Raw genomic sequence first — 18,681 nt, forward strand, 5'->3', positions numbered from 1 at the left:
CCAGTATAATGTAACTACTGTTTACACTTGATAAAAATATTTATTTATTTTGTTGCCTCCAGGCTTAGTCACAGTGTATGGGATCTTCCTTTGCTGCAGACAGGCTTCTCTCTAGTTGTGATGTGAATATGTGGAATCTTAGTTCCCTGACTAGGGATGAAACCTGCATCCCCTGCAATGGAAGGTGGATTCTTATCTACTGGATCACCACAGAAGTCCCTAAACTTAAAAAAAAAAAAAAGAGGGGGCTATACTCTATAACTGTTTTGCAACTTGGTTTTTCACTTGCTGCTGCTGCTGGTGCTGCTGCTAAGTCGCTTCAGTCATGTCTGACTCTCTGTGACTCCAGAGACGGCAGCCCACCAGGCTCCCCCGTCCCTGGGATTCTCCAGGCAAGGACACTGGAGTGGGTTGCCATTTCCTTCTCCAATGCATGAAAGTGAAAAGTGAAAGTGAACTCGCTCAGTCGTGTCCGACTCTTAGCGACCCCATGGATTGGAGCCCACCAGGCTCCTCCGCCCATGGGATTTTCCAGGCAAGAGTACTGGAGTGGGGTGCCATCGCCTTCTCCGTTTCACTTGCTAGATCATATATATCATTCTAGATTAGTGGCTCTCTAGAACTGGAAGCAAGTTTGCCCTCCATGGGGCAATGTCTGCAGACATTTTTGATTGTCATGACTGGTGAAGGAAAGGAGGTTGCTATTGGCATCTCCAAGTTCGATCCCTGGGTTGGGAAGATCCCCTGGAGAAGGGAAAGGCAACCCAGTCCAGTATTCTTGCCTGGAGAATTCCATGGACAGAGGAGCCTGGTGGGCTACAGTTCAAGTGGTCACAAAGAGTTGGATATGACTGAGCGACTAACACACACACACAGGGAGAGACCAGGGTTACTGTTAACATCCTACAGTGCAAAGGACAGCCACCACAGCAAAGAATTATCTGGTCCAAAATGTCATTAGAGCCAAAATGAAGACACTCTTCTCTAGGTCAATACACATAAATCTAATTCATTACTTTAAAAAGCTTCATAATACTTTGCAGCATGATCGATCATAATTTATTCAACTAGTTTCCTATTGATAGCTCTTGGCTTCTGAATTAGTTGCATTATAATATTTACAATTCATTTGTTTCTTTAAAGAGCAAAATAAGCTTTATCAGAAATATTGAAAAGAATTCATAGGGTTATGTATAAAATTAGATTCCGGGTCACTGTGAGTCAAGAGAATTTGGTTTCAAGAAAATCACAGGCTCACTCTAAATGACAAGTCTTAAATGAAGTCATTTGAAAAGCATGCCTTCATTTTTGTATTCTTTGGAATGAGAAGAAGAAGCAAATCTAAATCCTTTTCTATGCCTCCCCAAAACAGAGAAGACTACTTTTGAAGTGTCGGCAGTAATTTTCAGAGGAGCTAATTCTGATGGTCTCTACCTCCTCCTTATACATATTTTAAACAATTCATTAATACATTAAATCAGGATGGGTTAAGCAAAAGAAAACAAAGCAGGTTTAAGATGAAAAAAAGTGATATCCAATCCTAAAGACATGGAATGGCTTCCAGATGCCATTGACAATGTAATTCAGAATTGGAATGATCCTCTGGTTAACCACAGAGGGTTTTACAGAGAGGGTGCCCTGAAGCAAACAGATGCTTGCTCCGCGTTTCTCTAGCCCATCCTTGCTACATGGTGTATGCATGCCTGGTAGGATAAAATAGAGAACAGCTTCTCCTCATTTTGCAGAGCTGGAGAAAGGATAATTGAACCAGCACTGTGTGGAAGAAGCATGGCCAAAGAGTTGGTGAGCCTGAAAGGCTTAGACCTCGGCATCACCCCTTTCCTTGTCATCAGTTTCCTCAGTAAGGAGCAAGAGGTGGATATTTCTCTTCCCTTTGCTAATAGTCCTTTATTTTCACTTAGTTAAGTCATCCAGTGATAGTTCTAGGCTTCCCTGGTGGCCCAGTGGTAAAGAAAATCTGCCTCCCAATGCAGGAGATCCCTGGGCAGGAAGATCCCTTGAAGGAGGCAATGGCAACCCAGTCCAGTATTCTTACCTGAAAAATCCCAAGGACAGAGGAGCCTGGTGGGCTAGTCCACGAGACTGCCAAGAGTCAGACACAACAGCATGCACGCACACTCACACAAGACAGTTCTACAGTGTAATAGGTGAGGCTGGATAATTTGGGCTTCGTGCTTTTGATCTTTCTACTTTCTAGCATGAGTCCTTCTAGTTAATAAATTAATAGAGACCATTATCCTGCAATAAATCAGATCTAACAAAACTGGAACAAGTCAAACCTATCTAAGGAGCTGCTGAAGTTATGTTCATTGATCTTTTTAATTGAGGTATTAATTGACATATAATATATTAGTTTCAGGTGTACAACATAGTGATTGGATATTTGTATATATTCCAGAATCATCACCACAGTAATTGTAGTTAACATTTGTCATCATACAGTTACAAAAAAAACAAAAAACTGTTTCTCTTTTTCTTGTGATGAAGACTTTATGATCTACTCTCTTAGCAACTTTCAAATATGTCATAGAGTATTAGCTACAGCCAACCAGGCTGTGTATTCCATCCTTATGATGTAGTTAGGGTTTCCTGGTGGCTCAGCGGTAAAAAATCTGCCTACAACGCAGGAGACACATGTAGGAGATGTAAAGTTTGATCCCTGGGTCAAGAAGATCCCCTGGAGCAGGAAATGGTAACACACTCTAGTATTCTTGCCTGGGAAACCCCATGGACAGAGGAGCCCCACAGGCTATAGTCTGTGGGGCTGCAGAGTCGGATATGACTTAACAACTGAACAACAGTGCAATGCAATGATGTATTTATTTTGTACCTGAAAGTTGGTACCTTTTGACCCCCTTCTCCAACGCCTGCAAGCTCACTGATGTTTAGGAAAACTAAGAGTTTCCCATTTCTGTTGCCCCTTTAGGATCAGAGCCACACACAAGTTTCACAATACCGCCAGGATCCCTCTGTGATCATGAGGTCCATTGTCCACATGACGGATGCTGCTCGCTCTGGGATCATGCCTCCTGCCCAGCTCACCACCATCAACCAGTCTCAGCTCAGCGCCCAGTTGGGGTTGAATTTGGGAGGGGCCAGTGTGCCCCACACGTCTCCTTCACCTCCTGCCAGCAAATCGGCGACTCCCTCCCCTTCCAGCTCCATCAACGAGGAGGACGCTGATGACTCCAACAGAGTAAGTTAATTGGCTTTAGTATATAGGGATTACCCCTATGTTCTTGTGTTTAAGCTTCATTCACAATATTACCTTCCTTTTCTTCATGGATGTGGAGTAGCACTTAAATTTATGATGGTTTAATTTTTTCTTAACTCTTTTATATCTGTTTATCTCTGTGGAAAGTATATTCAACTGAAACTTGGGAGATCTGATTTCCTCTACTAGTTGTAAGGCATTGAGCAAATCACTTAATAGGCTGAATTTTACTTAAATTGGCAAAGGAGAAGGCTTGTGCTAGACTTTTCAGAAATTCTGAACTGCTCTGGTTCTAAGTTAGTGTCCAGGTGGGCAAGTTTCATCTGGTTAATTGGCTGAACTGCTGCCCCATTGGACAGTCTTGCACTTCAGTGGTGTTTACCACGTAGTATGTTCCAGTGGTTTTGCACCTTTGCTTTTATGGAGGAAATGATACATGATTCAAATATACACAATTTGAAACAAAAACTTAGTTGCCAGTTTGACTTTTTTTGCATGCCTAGAAAAAACATTGTTTCATTAAAGTTACTTATTCTAGGTACACAATTACTTATTCCTCATTGATTAATTATGCGTGGTACACCTACTCTGTGCTTGGCATTTTACTTGGTTCTGATGATACAAAGACTTATAAGAGAATTGCTGCCCCTGGGACTTCCAACTGGGAACAAATAAGAGTGTTTAAAACTAGCTCCAGATGTGATTAGTGGCATAACTGATGTATCTAGTGTACTGAGATTGTCATTGATTCTGCTTTGGAGAGTGATTTGAGGAAGACTTTATTGAGAAGGTGATGTTTGAATTAGGTCTAAGAGAATACATAAAAGTTTGTGAGGCAGAAAAGAGAGGCCCACATTGTGGTAGAAAGAGCAAAGGAATTGCATGTCCATTTCTGGGTACCATGAATGGTGTGACATGGAGGAAGAAAGAAATGGGATTTGAAAGAAATTGCTGGAATGTGGTAGCCTTTCTCTGCTGGTAGTTGAGAGCTGATTAATTCTTTGCATTGAGGAATGGCATGAACAGATTTTCTGCTTTAGAAAGATAACTTAGGCTGTATATAGAACCAGTTACAAAGAGAGGGACCAGAGAGAAGGAAACCAATTAAAACATCCTTTTGTTATGATTTGTTTCCTTTAATTTTAGCAAAGGAAGGCATACAGGAGGTGCCAGATTAGTGAGACATTCAAGAGAGAGAGAATCATCCATTAAGGTTTGATGATTGCCTGGAATTTGAAGGAGTAAAAGGTATGCTGGGTTTTAGTTTGAGAACAGCATGGATATCAGTAAATGGAGAGGATTAACCTAGGAAGTGAGGAGTGTTATTTTTTTCCCCGCCATGGGGAAGCTGAGAGTTTGGCATGGTAGGGGTTGAATTTGAGATGCTTCCATTTGAGTCTAGAACTCAGTCCATTGGAGAGAGTCTAGAATTCAGTCTGTTAGAGATAGAAGTATAGATTTTTGAACCATCGGCACATAGATAGGAGCACATAGAAGTAACCAGAATTTCTCAGAGTGGGTAAGGAACAAGTCAAGGCTAGAATATTAAGCATCATTTATTTTTACCTTTAGCATCATTTATGTTTAAATAGAAATGGAAGAAAAGGTGCTTAGAGAAGATTGCAGGTGATGAAAAGAGGAGGGAGTTTAGCTGAAAAGAGGAGAAATGTGCAGGGATTTTAAGGAGGGTTTGGTCTGTCCAGATATGTTAACTCTCCACTGGACACAGAGTGGGGAAATTTGCTTAGCAGTCTCTACTCACACTCACAAGCAGGGTGAAGTGGGAAATAATAAACTCAAGGGATGTGTATAAGATATAGGTTACAGCTGGCTATGACACAATTCAAATGGATTCCTTTCATTTTGTTCGCATTCCCACTGATCTTAATACTTACCTCTGTATCAATCTGAAATCATCATTTCTACAAAGAAAATTTTATGTAACTCTTAGCTTGTTCCATTTTTAGACAGAGTCTAGGTTTTGAGTAAAGACAAGGAATCCAGTTTATCTTTTAAGTAACTTAGCTGAAAAAAGGAAGATTAATGTTATTGTTGATTATGTCTTTGGGATAAAGCTATTTCTCCACTTTTTCATAGCCCTTTGAGTCAACTATGCAAAGTTTCTTTAGGAGAATTAATTCTGAGCTTTTATTTAAACTGTGAGATTCTTCATTTTGGGTTTATTCTTAAAAGGTAATGATAACTATGGCAAGTCATGGTTGTCCAAGAAAGATGACAAAGTTTGTCGACATTTGAATGTTGTTTTGCAAAGAATGGACCTGAACTTTTATTTGGAAAAAGCTACACTGGAAATAGGTCAGGGTATTGTTGGTGCAAACAGTGCCAAATTCTCTTCCAAGAAAAGAATAGAGTTTGAGTCAATTAGAAAAATCTGTATATATATTTTTTCCTTGTGGCTAAAGTAATATTTTTCATTGAAGGAAAATTTGGCTCAAGTTGAAGCTCTAACTAGAAGACATCTGACTCATTTGCAAGTTCAGATTCATTAACTAGAATACAAGTTTCACTTATTCTGAAGATTTAGAAAAAAGAGTGGTGTCTATGGAATTTAACTCATTGTGTGAGGTATGAAAGATGGCATTTTGGAGGAGAGGTGAAGTCTAGCTTAATATCTACAGACGTCTGTAAGCTACTTGTGTAAAGTATGAGTGTGGTTATTACTCAAATAGTGCAAACAACAGGCCCACCAAGAAGGAGATTACTGCCTTCCTAGGGTTCAGAGCTCTCAAAGAAAAGTTACTTATCAGTTTCCTCCCTACGAATTCTGGTCATTGAATTAATTTCCAAATGACCCTCTTTCAGAAAGTAATGATACTCTTGGAAAATTTAAGATTCAAGACTCAAGACCATTAAAAGCCAATCTGTTAGTAACTTGAATCTATCTCTGTTGATCTTGCCCAGAGCTGGCTTTTAAAACAGATTTTGTCAAACACTTCAGAATTCTTGAGAAAGTTAACTGCAAAATTCTCTCCAAGATAGTCATCATATTATAATCTAGGGGATGAGGAAGGGGATAAAACAAGGTTGATGAATCATTTCCCCTGCTTCTCTGATGAGTCTGTTATATGAATGTTGAAATTAGATGATGGTGGCAGGTGAGTATTAGAGCTCAGTGATATATAAATTTGGTAAACTATGTCTATATCATTCCTATAGTTTTGATCATTGGGAATATGTGTGAGTATCACTAGGCCAGTATTCTTGTGGCAGCGTTAATTACTATAGATAATAGTAAGCATCTTATTAGTCTTCTTATTAGCCTTGGTGATTTTAAGTAGCTACTGATGCTGCTCTTTACAGGTTTTAATTTTATGAAAAGTATCAATTTCCTTTCTAGCTCTAGTTAGAATTTGGACACTTTTACATTCCTTATTATCCTATTCTTTAGCAAGTTTTTATTATTTTGGAAAATAAAAGTGGCCTTTCCCTTTTTGTGCAAATTTAGGGATTAGAGCTAATTTCTATTTGAGTTTCTGGAGACCATTAGCAAAGTAAAGTTCTGGTTTAAAAAAAGAAGAAACCAAGCTTCAAAAAATCAATTCAGACCAATCATACTTAACGATAGTATGTGTCTTTGGCCAAGGGACCTCATTTAAGATATCTGAGTATGGTCAACATCCTGAATATTATTTAGGTTTACTTCTAAAACCTCTGAAAATGTAAAATATTTTGTTTATGGGTACATATGTAACACACACATACATACACACGCACACATACATACATGTTTGGTACAAAGCATCCTGTTTTTCATTACTCATAATTGCTATTTAAAGCATATGTTGCAAATGTATTGAAGATACTTCTGGGTCTCATTAATCAATGTTCTAAAAGCTAATCTCTTCCATCCAGTTAACACTAAGCAAATTTACCCCTCCCCCTCTTTTGGTGGTGATTCATCTGTTGATGATGTTTAACAAAACCTTAAAAGAACAACCAGGGATCTGAGTAAGTCTTTCTGCATTCTCTGCAAGAACATTCTAGGCAGTGAATTTTCATCTTGCTTTGCAGGCCATCGGAGAGAAAAGAGCTGCTCCAGATTCTGGCAAGAAGCCCAAGACTCCAAAGAAAAAGAAAAAGAAAGATCCCAATGAGCCTCAGAAGCCAGTGTCAGCATATGCCCTGTTTTTCAGAGACACACAGGCTGCAATTAAAGGTCAGAACCCCAATGCGACCTTTGGAGAGGTCTCAAAAATCGTAGCATCTATGTGGGACAGCCTCGGGGAAGAACAAAAGCAGGTAAGTTCAGGCAAAGACCCATCACAGCCATATAATTCAATGTTCCAAGAATATTCCTGACACCTTTTCTGGGTGAATACGTCCCCTTAATATGACTGATTCTCATGAAATCATTTTTCTAAGCTATGGAATTAGAAAAACACAAACATATAACTCCAAAGTACCTTCCAGTTATCTGGATTTCTCAGTTCTCTTAAGGGGTGTGTGTTCAGAACCCATTCAGAAGAGAGCTGGAGGAGATCCAGGCAGTATCCTGCAAGCATAAACTTTTGATGATAATCTTTTCATTTTAAATAATGCAGAATTTCCCCACCCCCCCATTTGTCACAAAGGGCACTACAGAGGGGTTAGGTCCATCCTGCTTGCCTTTTTTTTGGATCATCTTTCTGAACCCTTGTGCTCTCCTGGTGGGTTTCCAAACTTTGAAGCCACCTCTGTGTGTTTCATTATTGTCAATGAGCATTTGAAATTTTATTCCATGTTCATTTGAAAGTGTGGCCATATAAGAGGCCTTGAGCGATTAGCCATGCTGGTGGGAGACGTTCCTTAGGGTCTAGTGTCCTGTCTTCACCCATGCAAGTCCTCCACACAGATGCAGAGAAGAATGGCTTCCTTGGAGCTCAGTTCTCCTCTGTCTTCTCCATGAAATTCCAATGACCATTCACAGACGTTAATTTCACATATCCTCACAAGTTACTACTACCCTATTAGTAGTAAACCAGAATAATTGTTTCAGGAATAGAATGGAAAACCCTTGATTTTCTTTCTTTCTCTCTTACTTCCTTCCTTTAATCATGAACTCATTCCTACCAGCTGGTTAACTTGGGCTAATGCTCCTGTAGAATCTGCCTGTTTGTTTCCACTGAGCTCCATGCTCTAGGCAGCAGCCCCATCTTCTACCCTAGAAATGTAATCCTAAAGGGCTGGTAAACTGCTGCATCTAACTTTTAAATCCTGGAGAAAAAAGAGAGAGTTGCATTTTGGTGTAACAGCTAGCCATCAGACCATTGTTTAAGAAAAGGAAGCCCAGATCAGGTTTTGTATACTGGGATTTATTTATGTAAATCACTGGTCTCACTAATGGAAATCTTTTATCTTTCACTATTTCTGATTTGTTTTTCCTCGAAAAGAAAGGTCTCCATCTTTTCTCTTCTATCTTCACTCGCTCTCACTGTTGTTGCTGGGTTTTCATCCTCTGATTTGTTTCAGTTTACAAATGGATGTGAAGGAAAGAAGACATGATGGAGAAATTGTTAATTTTCTATAATTTAAACTGTTTGCCACACATTTCATTCTCATTACCTTATTCACTGCCTGGACAGGAGGCCCTCAGCTGTTATTCTCACGAATTCTGTGCTGCTAGCCGAAATCTTTTGCTGTTTGTAATAGTGAACATCAAAACTGTGTCCCAGTGAGGGTGGCAGGGTTTGGTTTTGTTTTAATACCTGTGTGTGTGTTTTCACATTTAAAAATCAAAGCCAGGGAGACCAACTTTTTATGTGAGTTCTGTTGCAACCTAATTTGCACAGCAGTTATTTTATGGCTGAGAATGTGTATGCTAAAGGTGGTGCTAATTGTGGTCTTTTAATAGGTATATAAAAGGAAAACGGAAGCTGCCAAGAAAGAATACCTGAAAGCCCTGGCTGCATACAGGGCCAGCCTTGTTTCTAAGGTAAAAGAGCCGCCAATCTCTGCGTTACAAAGTTGAAAACAGCCCTGGAGCATTGAAGACATAAATGCGACTCCTCAAAAAGATAGCACCTCGAATAACTCATAAACTTATTTGTTCTCATTAGAGATAACTCAAATGACGGCATGAAAAATAAGAGTTCATTCAAGCTAATGAATCCAAATTGTTTCCAAAAGATTCACTGATCTCTGCATATGTTGGCTGAAGCTATTTAGACAAATCTTAAACAGCACCCTTTCTTTCTGTCAGGGGCTGAGATCTGTGTTAATGTCCTCTATTTAAATTGAGAAGTATGTTTCTCAGGCATTTTTGGACATCAGATCGTAAATTCTCCAGTGGTTGCATTATTGTAATAGAGGATGTTGCATTTTTGACCAAACTGTTCCACATCATATAAATAAATAAACCTCATGATTATTTAAAATAAAATTATGCTCCAAGTACTTAAAAAAAAAGACACATATACATGTATTATACATAGAGTATACAATGGGCCCTGATGTATTATAAAATGCACTGGTATTCTAAAGCAAATGTCACTCTGGATTATTATTACCTTGATCCAAAAGGAGCATGAGCTGTTACCTTCTATTTTAACATTTAATTAACTTTGTCTTTAGCCTTCCTAGAATTTAGAAAGGCTTTGGGGAGGATAATGTGAACTAATGTTTTTGCTCTTGATGTATTTCCTCTGGCAAGCAGAGATTCCATTTCATTGTCTTTGTCACGGCCTCAAAGTACCACATAGGGCCTCAGGGCATGGTCAGTGTTGCTGGCAAAGCCATTTAAAAAGAATTTAGCCCTTTTTTCTCTTTTTCACCTGAGTTGTTTCTTCTTTATATTAAGATCTACCATTGGCAGCTGCTCAGAACCAGATCAAGAGAGGTTGTCTTTGACAGTTCTTAGGACACTGCCCATTTCATTAGAAAGAGAAAATATTCATCAGGTCCATAGCAAAGCCTTTTTCTGGGACTCTGGAAGATGCACTTTGAAAGATATACTGATTCTGGATGCAGACTCGCATATTGGTAGAAAACCTCTGAATGTGTGGGCTATAGATGTTAAGAATTGAGGTGTACTTGATGGCTAATTAGATGGAGTGATTTGAATAGGGTAACAATGTGCATGTACTCAAGTGGATCATTTATTCATTCACTTAGCCAGAAGCAGGTATAGGTGATCTTTGTGCATTAGAGTGTGAATAATTGACCATACATGGATTTAAGCCAAGAGCCAGTAACTCAAAGGGCACTCTGGAAATAGCATCTGTGATTGGGCTGATCAGGTCTATGACTGACTTAGAAGGGATAACTTCTAAAGTTTTACTTTTGGATACTAAAAACTGATTCAGAAATGTTTCCCAATGGATAGATTGAGTCCATGGATACTGGAAAAACTATCCAATAGGATGGGATTTAAAAAGAATAAATCTAAATTCTTTAGGGGCAGGGTTGTTTTGCTTTTGTTTTTTCAATAGGTAAGTACTGTTGTTGTTTAGTTGCTAAGTCGTGTCGTACTCTAGCAACCCCGTGGACTGTAGTACATCAGGCTTCTCTGTCCATGGGATTTTCCAGGCAAGAATACTGGAGTGGGTCACCATTTCCTTCTCCAGGGGATCTTCCCAACCTAGGGGACCAAAGCCATGTCTCCTGCTTGGCAGGCAGATTGTTTACCAGTGAGCCTCCTGGGAAGCCCCAAGGCAGTTAAGAACACCCCAAATTTATAGTCAGAGACATAGTAGGCAACTAACATAGCCCTTGAGGTATAAGTTTAGAATAACTTCAACCTGACCCTAAAGTGTGAAATAGCTGCTAATATGGTGATCTCACAGGAAGCAGCATCTAACTGTATAGTTTGATGACTAGACCACATCTGAAGAATTGGTTCTCTCTTTTTTGGTCCCCATGATATAAAGAGAAATGGTGACTAATTGAAGGCCCTCTAGTGGGTTGTCTCCATGATGGTAAGGACTGAAAATCAAATCATATTTAAATAATTAAAAGAATCATGGAAGCAAGGATTTGGCAGCATTTTATTTTGGTCCTCAAGTATAACAGCCATCATGGAAGGAAAGCTTAAGTTTGATCTCTGTGTCCTGGATGGATCTCATTCAAGGAGTGGGATTCCAGGGGGCAAGATTTCAGCCTCAGCATTAGAAATAATAAACAAGGGTGCATCACATGTGCTTTTAACTTAAGCCTCTGCATTCAGAGGGCTTCTCCAGTGGCTCAGTGGTAAAGAATCCACCTGCAGTGCAGGAAACACAGGAGATTCAGGCTCATTCCCTGAGTGGGGAAGATCCCCTGGAGGAGGGCATGGCAACCCACTCCAGTATTCTTGCCTGGAGAATCCCATGGACAGAGGAGCCTGACGGGCTACAGTCCATAGGGTTGCAAGGAGTCAGACGCTACTGGAGCAACTGAGTGTGCACTACATTCAGAGCCTGGAACTCCCTCCCTTAAGATGTGACTCAGCTATCACTTTTAGTCTTCAGAATAACCAACAAAATTAATCAAAGCTTAATATTAAACCATAAAGGAGTAGAACCGGCAGGTGAGCAGGAGCTCTTCATACTCATCCGCTTTTCCATCCTCCGTTAGGGGAGCATCTTAAAGGTGCAATGGTGTGATTGCCCAGGTGTCTTAAGTATAGACTTTTCTCGTAGTTTCTTCCTTAAGACTGTCTTGGCAATTTTTAAATATTTGAGTATTTTAAAATAATGTGTTTTTTACATGTAGAAAACTGCATATTCTACTTTGTGGATGACGTAATGGTTTTTAAAGATCATTATGAACATTTGTGGGTTTCTTCTTAACCAAAGACTTTAGAACATGACCCTCCACCCTCAAGTCATGTGCAGCCCCCACCTCCACCCCATCCCCTGAACTTTTGTGCAAAATCAGAAAACTCCACCAATGGACGGAGTCTTACACTGATAAGGTCTTCAAACAGAAGCCATCAGCCATGGCTTTTCCTACCTCCAGTGACTCTCCATGTAAAGTCATTCCTCAAGTGTCTTCTAATAGTAGAGTTTATAAATGTAAGTAATAAAAATCTAGAAATAAACATTCAAAATCATTAAAGAGAGTAGATGGCAGCTTGATGCCTCCAAGTTCCCCTGTCCCTACTCTCCTCCAAAAAACTCTAATTTTATGAAGAATAAGAAGAAAAAGTAGTCTTTAAAAGAAGTCATTGCAATCACAGTTGCATTGGTAAAATATTTTTGTGGAGGTAATTATGTATTTTTAGTACAAAATATATTAGGCGGTTTCTCTGCATGTTGAGCTCCAGATTGTTTGTTTGTAACAGGTTCTTTAGTCACATGAGAGTTGAACACTCTCCGTTTATGCATGACATCTTTGATAAATTTTGGAAAACTTTGAAAATATTTGGTAAACCAAAATATTTCTAAAGTTGTAAGGTTCTTCAATTAAGTGTTCCTAAAGAATTCAATTATGTTTTTCTTATACGCAAGTAAGCACTGTTATACATAATCATGGCCCTGTATATTATATACAGGGCTTTGAAGTTTTCTAGTAATAGTCATTTTCTGGTGGTAGAGCTTGTTAATGAGTGAAAATAGCTAACATTTACCCAGTGCTTTCTGTAGGCTGGCCACTGTTGTAAATGCTTAACAATTATATATGAGTACATTTAATTCTCGCAATCCCTACACAAGGTGAATACCATTAAACCTCATTTTATGGATAAGGAAGCTGGGTGAATGGAGATGGGTGAATTAACTTGCCGCAAATCCCAGAGTTGTTGAGTAGTGGAGCTAAGACTTGGACTTGGGCAGTCTACTCTCATTGTCTTTCAGAATGGTTCTTGATGGTGATCTTGGTTCAGGCTGCAATGCTGAACAACTGTTACTCACTCAAACATGGGCATCAGTCATCTTTCAGTACAGTGGTGCTGTGGAACACTTGTATAGACCCAAAGTCCAGGGACTTACAAAGATAAGCATGTATCTCAGAGAGTGCCAGGTAACTAGCTAGGTCTTCAGATCTAGGCCAAGGCAGGGCAGCATCACCAAATCCTTCTCATCTGTGTGCAGCTGGCACACATATACCCAGACATGGCAGTGGGCTGGCTGGCAGGAAGATAGTAACTGAGTCTGGTACCAGGGTCACATGTCTGTCATCACCTAGGGGTAGGTTCTGAGAGAGACAGACAGTCTTTGAAGCCTCATTTCCATCACTTTCTGTTGACCAGAGCAAAGGTGCCTAGCCAGCTCAGATTCAAAACGTGGGGAGTTGGACTCCACCTCCGGGAGGAGCTGCCTAGTCCTCCCACAAAGTGCTTGGGAAGCAAGAGTAACGCTGACCATTTTGGTCATCCATTCACAGTCCTTATAAAAACACTCCAACCATCTCCCCTCAAATGCAGGCTGCCGCCGAATCAGCAGAAGCCCAGACCATTCGCTCCGTTCAGCAGACCCTGGCGTCCACCAATCTGACCTCCTCCCTCCTTCTCAACCCTCCGCTGTCTCAGCACGGAACCGTGTCAGCATCCCCTCAGACTCTCCAACCGTCGCTCCCTCGGTCGATCGCTCCCAAACCCTTGACCATGAGACTCCCCGTGAACCCGATGGTCACGTCGGTCACCATCGCCGCCAACATGCCGTCGAACCTTGGGGCTCCGCTGATCAGCTCCATGGTGGGCTCGGCATCCTCCGCCCAGGTGAGCCCCTCAGTGCAGACGCAGCAGCAGCAGCAGCAGCAGCAGCAGATGCAGCAGTTGCAGCAGCAGCAGCTCCAGCAGCAGCAGCTCCAGCAGCAGCTGCAGCAGCAGCATTTTCAGCACCACGTGCAGCTGCAGCAGCAGCAGCTCCAGCAGCATATCAACCAGCAGCAGCTGCAGCAGCGTCTCCAGCTGCAGCAGCTGCAGCACTTGCAACATCAGTCCCAGCCTTCTCCCCGGCAGCACTCCCCAGTCACCGCCCAGATCACGTCCCCCATCCCCGCCCTCGGGAGCCCCCAGCCGGCCTCTCAGCAGCATCCGTCGCAGATACAGTCTCAGACACAGACTCAAGTATTATCGCAGGTCAGTATTTTCTAAAGACGAACGCGCAGGGCAGGCGGTTGTGCCCTGTCTGGAAGACAGTGGCCGTCGGAGGATACACCCCAGGCGGCTGCAACTCGTGGAGTCGGTGTTTGGTGATGCAGAAAAGTGTAACGATCGCGGCGGTCCTCTCCAGTGTCTATTAGATAGGCAAGAAGAACTAAACAGTGGAGCTGAAAGATCTCAAAACTACTCTCTTTTTAATAAGAAAAGCTGTGCTCTTCTATGTGATGGCTTTTTTATTTATTCAGGCTCTACCTACAATATGTGAATCAAACCGTGTCATGAATCCTAGGACAGACTGATGACTATAATAAACTGGCCTCTCTGAGTCATAGCAAATGGCCTTATTTCTCCTGAAGTGAAGAATCCCCACTTCAAGGCGACTGGAACTTCCGAAGCCCTGAAAATAAAAAGCACAGTCAGTAACTACCTGAAATCTGAAGATCCAGTTTCATACAAACATTTGTATGATGTCAATCGTTGATGGCATTTTTTTGTCATGAAAAAAAATAATGTAAATCACAGACTTTTGCCAAAGCTCTTATTTTTTTCCTTGAATCTCTCCAGAAAAAAAAAAAAAGAAAAAGAAAAAAAAAATGCAAGTGATTAGATTCAATTATTGACTCCTTTTCACTTTTTACCCATGACTTCTCCAAACCAAACCACACTATATGTTGTAACACTATGACCACTGTTAACCCATTCTATTCATTCCAATTAGAAGAAAAGAATGTGAATATTATATTCTGTGTTTTGAGTGACAAGTTTCAAAAATTAAAAACACTGTATTTTTAAAAGGGAAATGCACTTAAATGAAGACAGTTATTACAAAAGTTAAGATTTAAAAAAAAAGCAAGAGTTTTTATTATGATGTAATACCAGTAGAATATTTAAAAGGCGCATCACATCTGAATAATCAATGTAAATATTTTCTTTCAAAGTTGTAAGTTTTCATATCATGTGTTGTAAAGTTTTCATAAATGAGGCTTTAACGTAAACACTGGTGACATAAACCATTCATTGCTATGTTGCTTATTGTGTTTTTATGCTGTTTTATACTTTTTTATGAGTTATGATAGCAGCAATTAAGTTGTTTGTATTTTGCTTAACTAAAACAAAAATGCTTTTATCTTGCTATAGAATAAACACATTTCAGTAAAAACTGTGGACTGTATTTTGATGCAACAACCAGGCAACTGTTCACTTTTCAAATAAAATGATATGTCAGATTTCACTTGTGGTTCCTTGAATATGTAGGAGATGGGGGAAATAGAGCCCATACCAACCTGTGTTTAAGTCCAGGTATCTTCTGTTTTTAGCTGAAAATATGAGATGTACAGCTAAGAATATGGATTGCATGGCCCCCAAACCAAGGACTGTTAAAAAGAAGCTAAACCATTAGAAATAGAACCATTAATGGAATTCCCTGGTGGCCCAGTGGTTTAGGACTCTGAGCTTTCAGTGATGAGGGCACAAGTTCGATCACTGGTGGGGGATCTAAGATCCTACAAACTGTGCAGTGGGGCCAAAAAATAACAAAATAAATAGAACCATTAGTAATTATTTATAATTATCATTTTATTAAGATGCAAGGGCAAGGTATGTCTAGAGGAAAAAGCAATCGTCTTCTATTTGGGGCTCAAACTAGCTGGCATTGTGTCTTTATTGCTATTAAAATGGATGGTGGATGCTAATTCTTAAGCCAAAATAATTATTTCAGTGCCCATTCCTTCCCCACTTTTCTTGCTCTGTAGCGACTCCTCTTTGAGAACACTGTGACCACTATCCCCAGTCGTCCTGCATGATTAATTACAGCATCTGTCCTGTCAGAAGCTATAATGAAGAGGTCTTGATAAAAATTGCAAATTACCACTGGCAACAGTCTTCAACTGCTTATGATAAAATGAAAATTAAAAACAGCAAGTGTCAACCCTGACCAGAATCCTAATCTGGAAAAAAAAATGAGGGTGTGAGTGGTGGTATCCATGGCTACTGTGTGCAAGACATTCAAAAAATAATGGAATATGGATTCCTCAAAGTTGTTGTTGTATTTCAAAGAATATTTACTGTATGTTGTGGGCTATGAATAATGAATTCAGCTTTCAATATTTCATAATCCTCTCGTCCTCTGTATTATGTACAAATATTGAACAGCAAGAGATTCTAATTATAAATTTATAGATTTCTGGCTGTAGAAAAATTTATGTCTAAATTGAAGCTTTTCAGGAGATGTATTAGTTGACAGGTATCAGTGTTCAAACAGTCTACGAATGATGCCTAATCACATCTACAAGGGGGCAATTGTATTCCACAAAGAAATGAGATGCTTACACCAGACCCATCAGAGGCAGAGCTGATGGTAAAAGATTTTCTGTGAATTGAAACTAACATTACATAACAATAAGAACCATTTTATATTCTGTTGTGAAACCTTTAGACAAATGTCTTCAAAATTAATTGCTAAACTACATGTGACAGTAATTGTGTATTAGTTCTGTAATTGTCATTTTGAAAACCCATGAAGTATTGCTCGGAAAAAAAAATGTCACTAGTGATAAGACTTAATTGCAAATGAAGTCTGTTTTCAACTGTTTGCAGTTAGAAGCAGGTGTTGTATCATCTATTAAATGATTTTTATAAATCTTGGGTTTTATCACATCTGATTAAATGTTGCTAAGCCACTGACGGTCCATTTCAAGAAAAAAAAATAGCTTAATTACTACAGTTTAAAAAATTAATCACCAGGCAAAACTATATCTTGAAAATGTCAAAAAGCTTGAATCATGAAACAAATTCCCCGACCTTGTTACTATATTATTCTCAGGATCTGCTAAATGCATATTATGAGTCAACTTGTATTTCATTTTGTACGTAGGATTGATTCCTATTTCTGAGACATAAGTAAGTACGTGGTGTATTTGGTGTGTGGGTTTTTTTTTTTTTTTTTTTTTTTGGTTACAAGTCAGAAATGAATCAGGGTAATGAAAAATAGGCATGAACATTGTAGAAGCTGATTAGTGGGACACCTTTATACTTTCCCTCTTCAGGGGTCCATGGACATTAACGAGGCGCCCCTCATCCCCTCCTCCATGACACGCACCTTTTCTCTCCCCTGCCGTGTGCACGTTATTTTATTACTTCTGGCTAAACAGGCTCTATTTTTTGCATTAACCTGTCCTGCTTTATGATGAAAGAATATAAGGAGTTTTCATTTTCTAGCTGACATGGGGTCGTTAGCTCCCAACTCACAGAACAGAAGCTTAAATGCCTTCGTGCAGCATAATTTCTGCAATACATTACCACCGGACGGAGGTTTGAAGGCTTTCTAGACAGATGGATGAATATCTCAGGTTTAAGTAGAAGTCCTCTGCTGTGTCCATTCAGACATCTGAATGGTTTCTCTCCCATTTCTCACTTCATGGAGCATTTTTCAGCACTGGACTTCCATCTAACCTTTCCTTCTCCCCCTTCCCCACCCCCTTTGTTTGGCTTTTGTTTTGCAACAGCTGTTATTATCGTTTTTGGTCAGCTGTGATTGCTGGAGGCAAAATAGGACCAGATGGTGTTTTGCTATGCATGAATGGCGAGTTAGAGGAGTTGGGATTGAATAGGCCAAGTTTGAATGGTGTCTCCGCACCACCTGCCTGCCTGAGCCGTGGCACACACATCACAGTAGCATGATCCGCCTCAGACCTACTAGGATCGGATGGGAAAGTGGGGAGCTGGGCTGAATTTTCCCCATATTTATTGATCTTCCATGCACTCACAGAATAACGTGGTGTACAGTCAATTTGAGTTAATTGGAAGTGACACAGCATGGGCGTGTAATCTATCACTCAAGAATTCTGGTTAGCTTAAAAGATTTCCTTGCTCCTCCAAACACACACACACACACACACACACACACACAATACACAGTAATAGCAAAAATTAATGGGCATAGTGAGCACAAAATTTTTTGAAATATCTGTCTGAAGTGTTAGAATTAAGGCATGAAGTTTTGATAAAGGGAGGATTCTTCAAAATGATATTTGTATCAGTTAATAATGCAAGGTGAAAGAAAAGCTATGATGCTAATGGGTGTAAAGAGCCCTTGTACTTGAAGATTATCCATCAAATATTTCATGTTTAGAAGAAATGTGCCTTACTTGAAAGACCACATAAATAACAACCAGATTAAAATTCTCTTAGAAAATATTCTTATCTAGGTTTTGTTCTTATCCTCTCAAATACGGTTCTTTTTGCTGACTGTCTGATGTAACTCGGAGGATTAGCACTTTGCCTAAATCTGAAAGTTGGTGAACAGGTTTAACCCGTGTTGACTGTGACCCCACAGGTGTGTGGGTTGTGCGTGCTGGGATGTTACCAAGGAAAAGCATAACCATCCAGGAAATGTGGAGTCAGAGATGCTGACCGACCGCTCTATTTG

General features: G+C 39.9%; 1 protein-coding gene across 2 annotated transcripts in view; it reads left to right on the forward strand.

The window, feature by feature from the left end:
• TOX3 (TOX high mobility group box family member 3) overlaps window positions 1-18,366 on the forward strand; it is a 122,931-nt gene extending 104,565 nt beyond the window's left edge. For both annotated transcript variants that reach the window (XM_040254069.1, XM_040254070.1), the window contains exons 4-7: window positions 2,948-3,217; window positions 7,268-7,495; window positions 9,087-9,167; window positions 13,575-18,366. In XM_040254069.1, the coding sequence (XP_040110003.1) occupies window positions 2,948-3,217; window positions 7,268-7,495; window positions 9,087-9,167; window positions 13,575-14,246 (1,251 nt within the window). In that variant the 3' untranslated portion in view covers window positions 14,247-18,366. The remainder of the gene's footprint in view (window positions 1-2,947; window positions 3,218-7,267; window positions 7,496-9,086; window positions 9,168-13,574) is intronic.
• Window positions 18,367-18,681: the final 315 nt, after the last annotated feature.

This window comes from Oryx dammah, unplaced genomic scaffold (assembly GCF_014754425.2).
Source record: "Oryx dammah isolate SB20612 unplaced genomic scaffold, SCBI_Odam_1.1 HiC_scaffold_13, whole genome shotgun sequence".
NCBI classification, from domain to species: Eukaryota; Metazoa; Chordata; class Mammalia; order Artiodactyla; family Bovidae; genus Oryx; species Oryx dammah.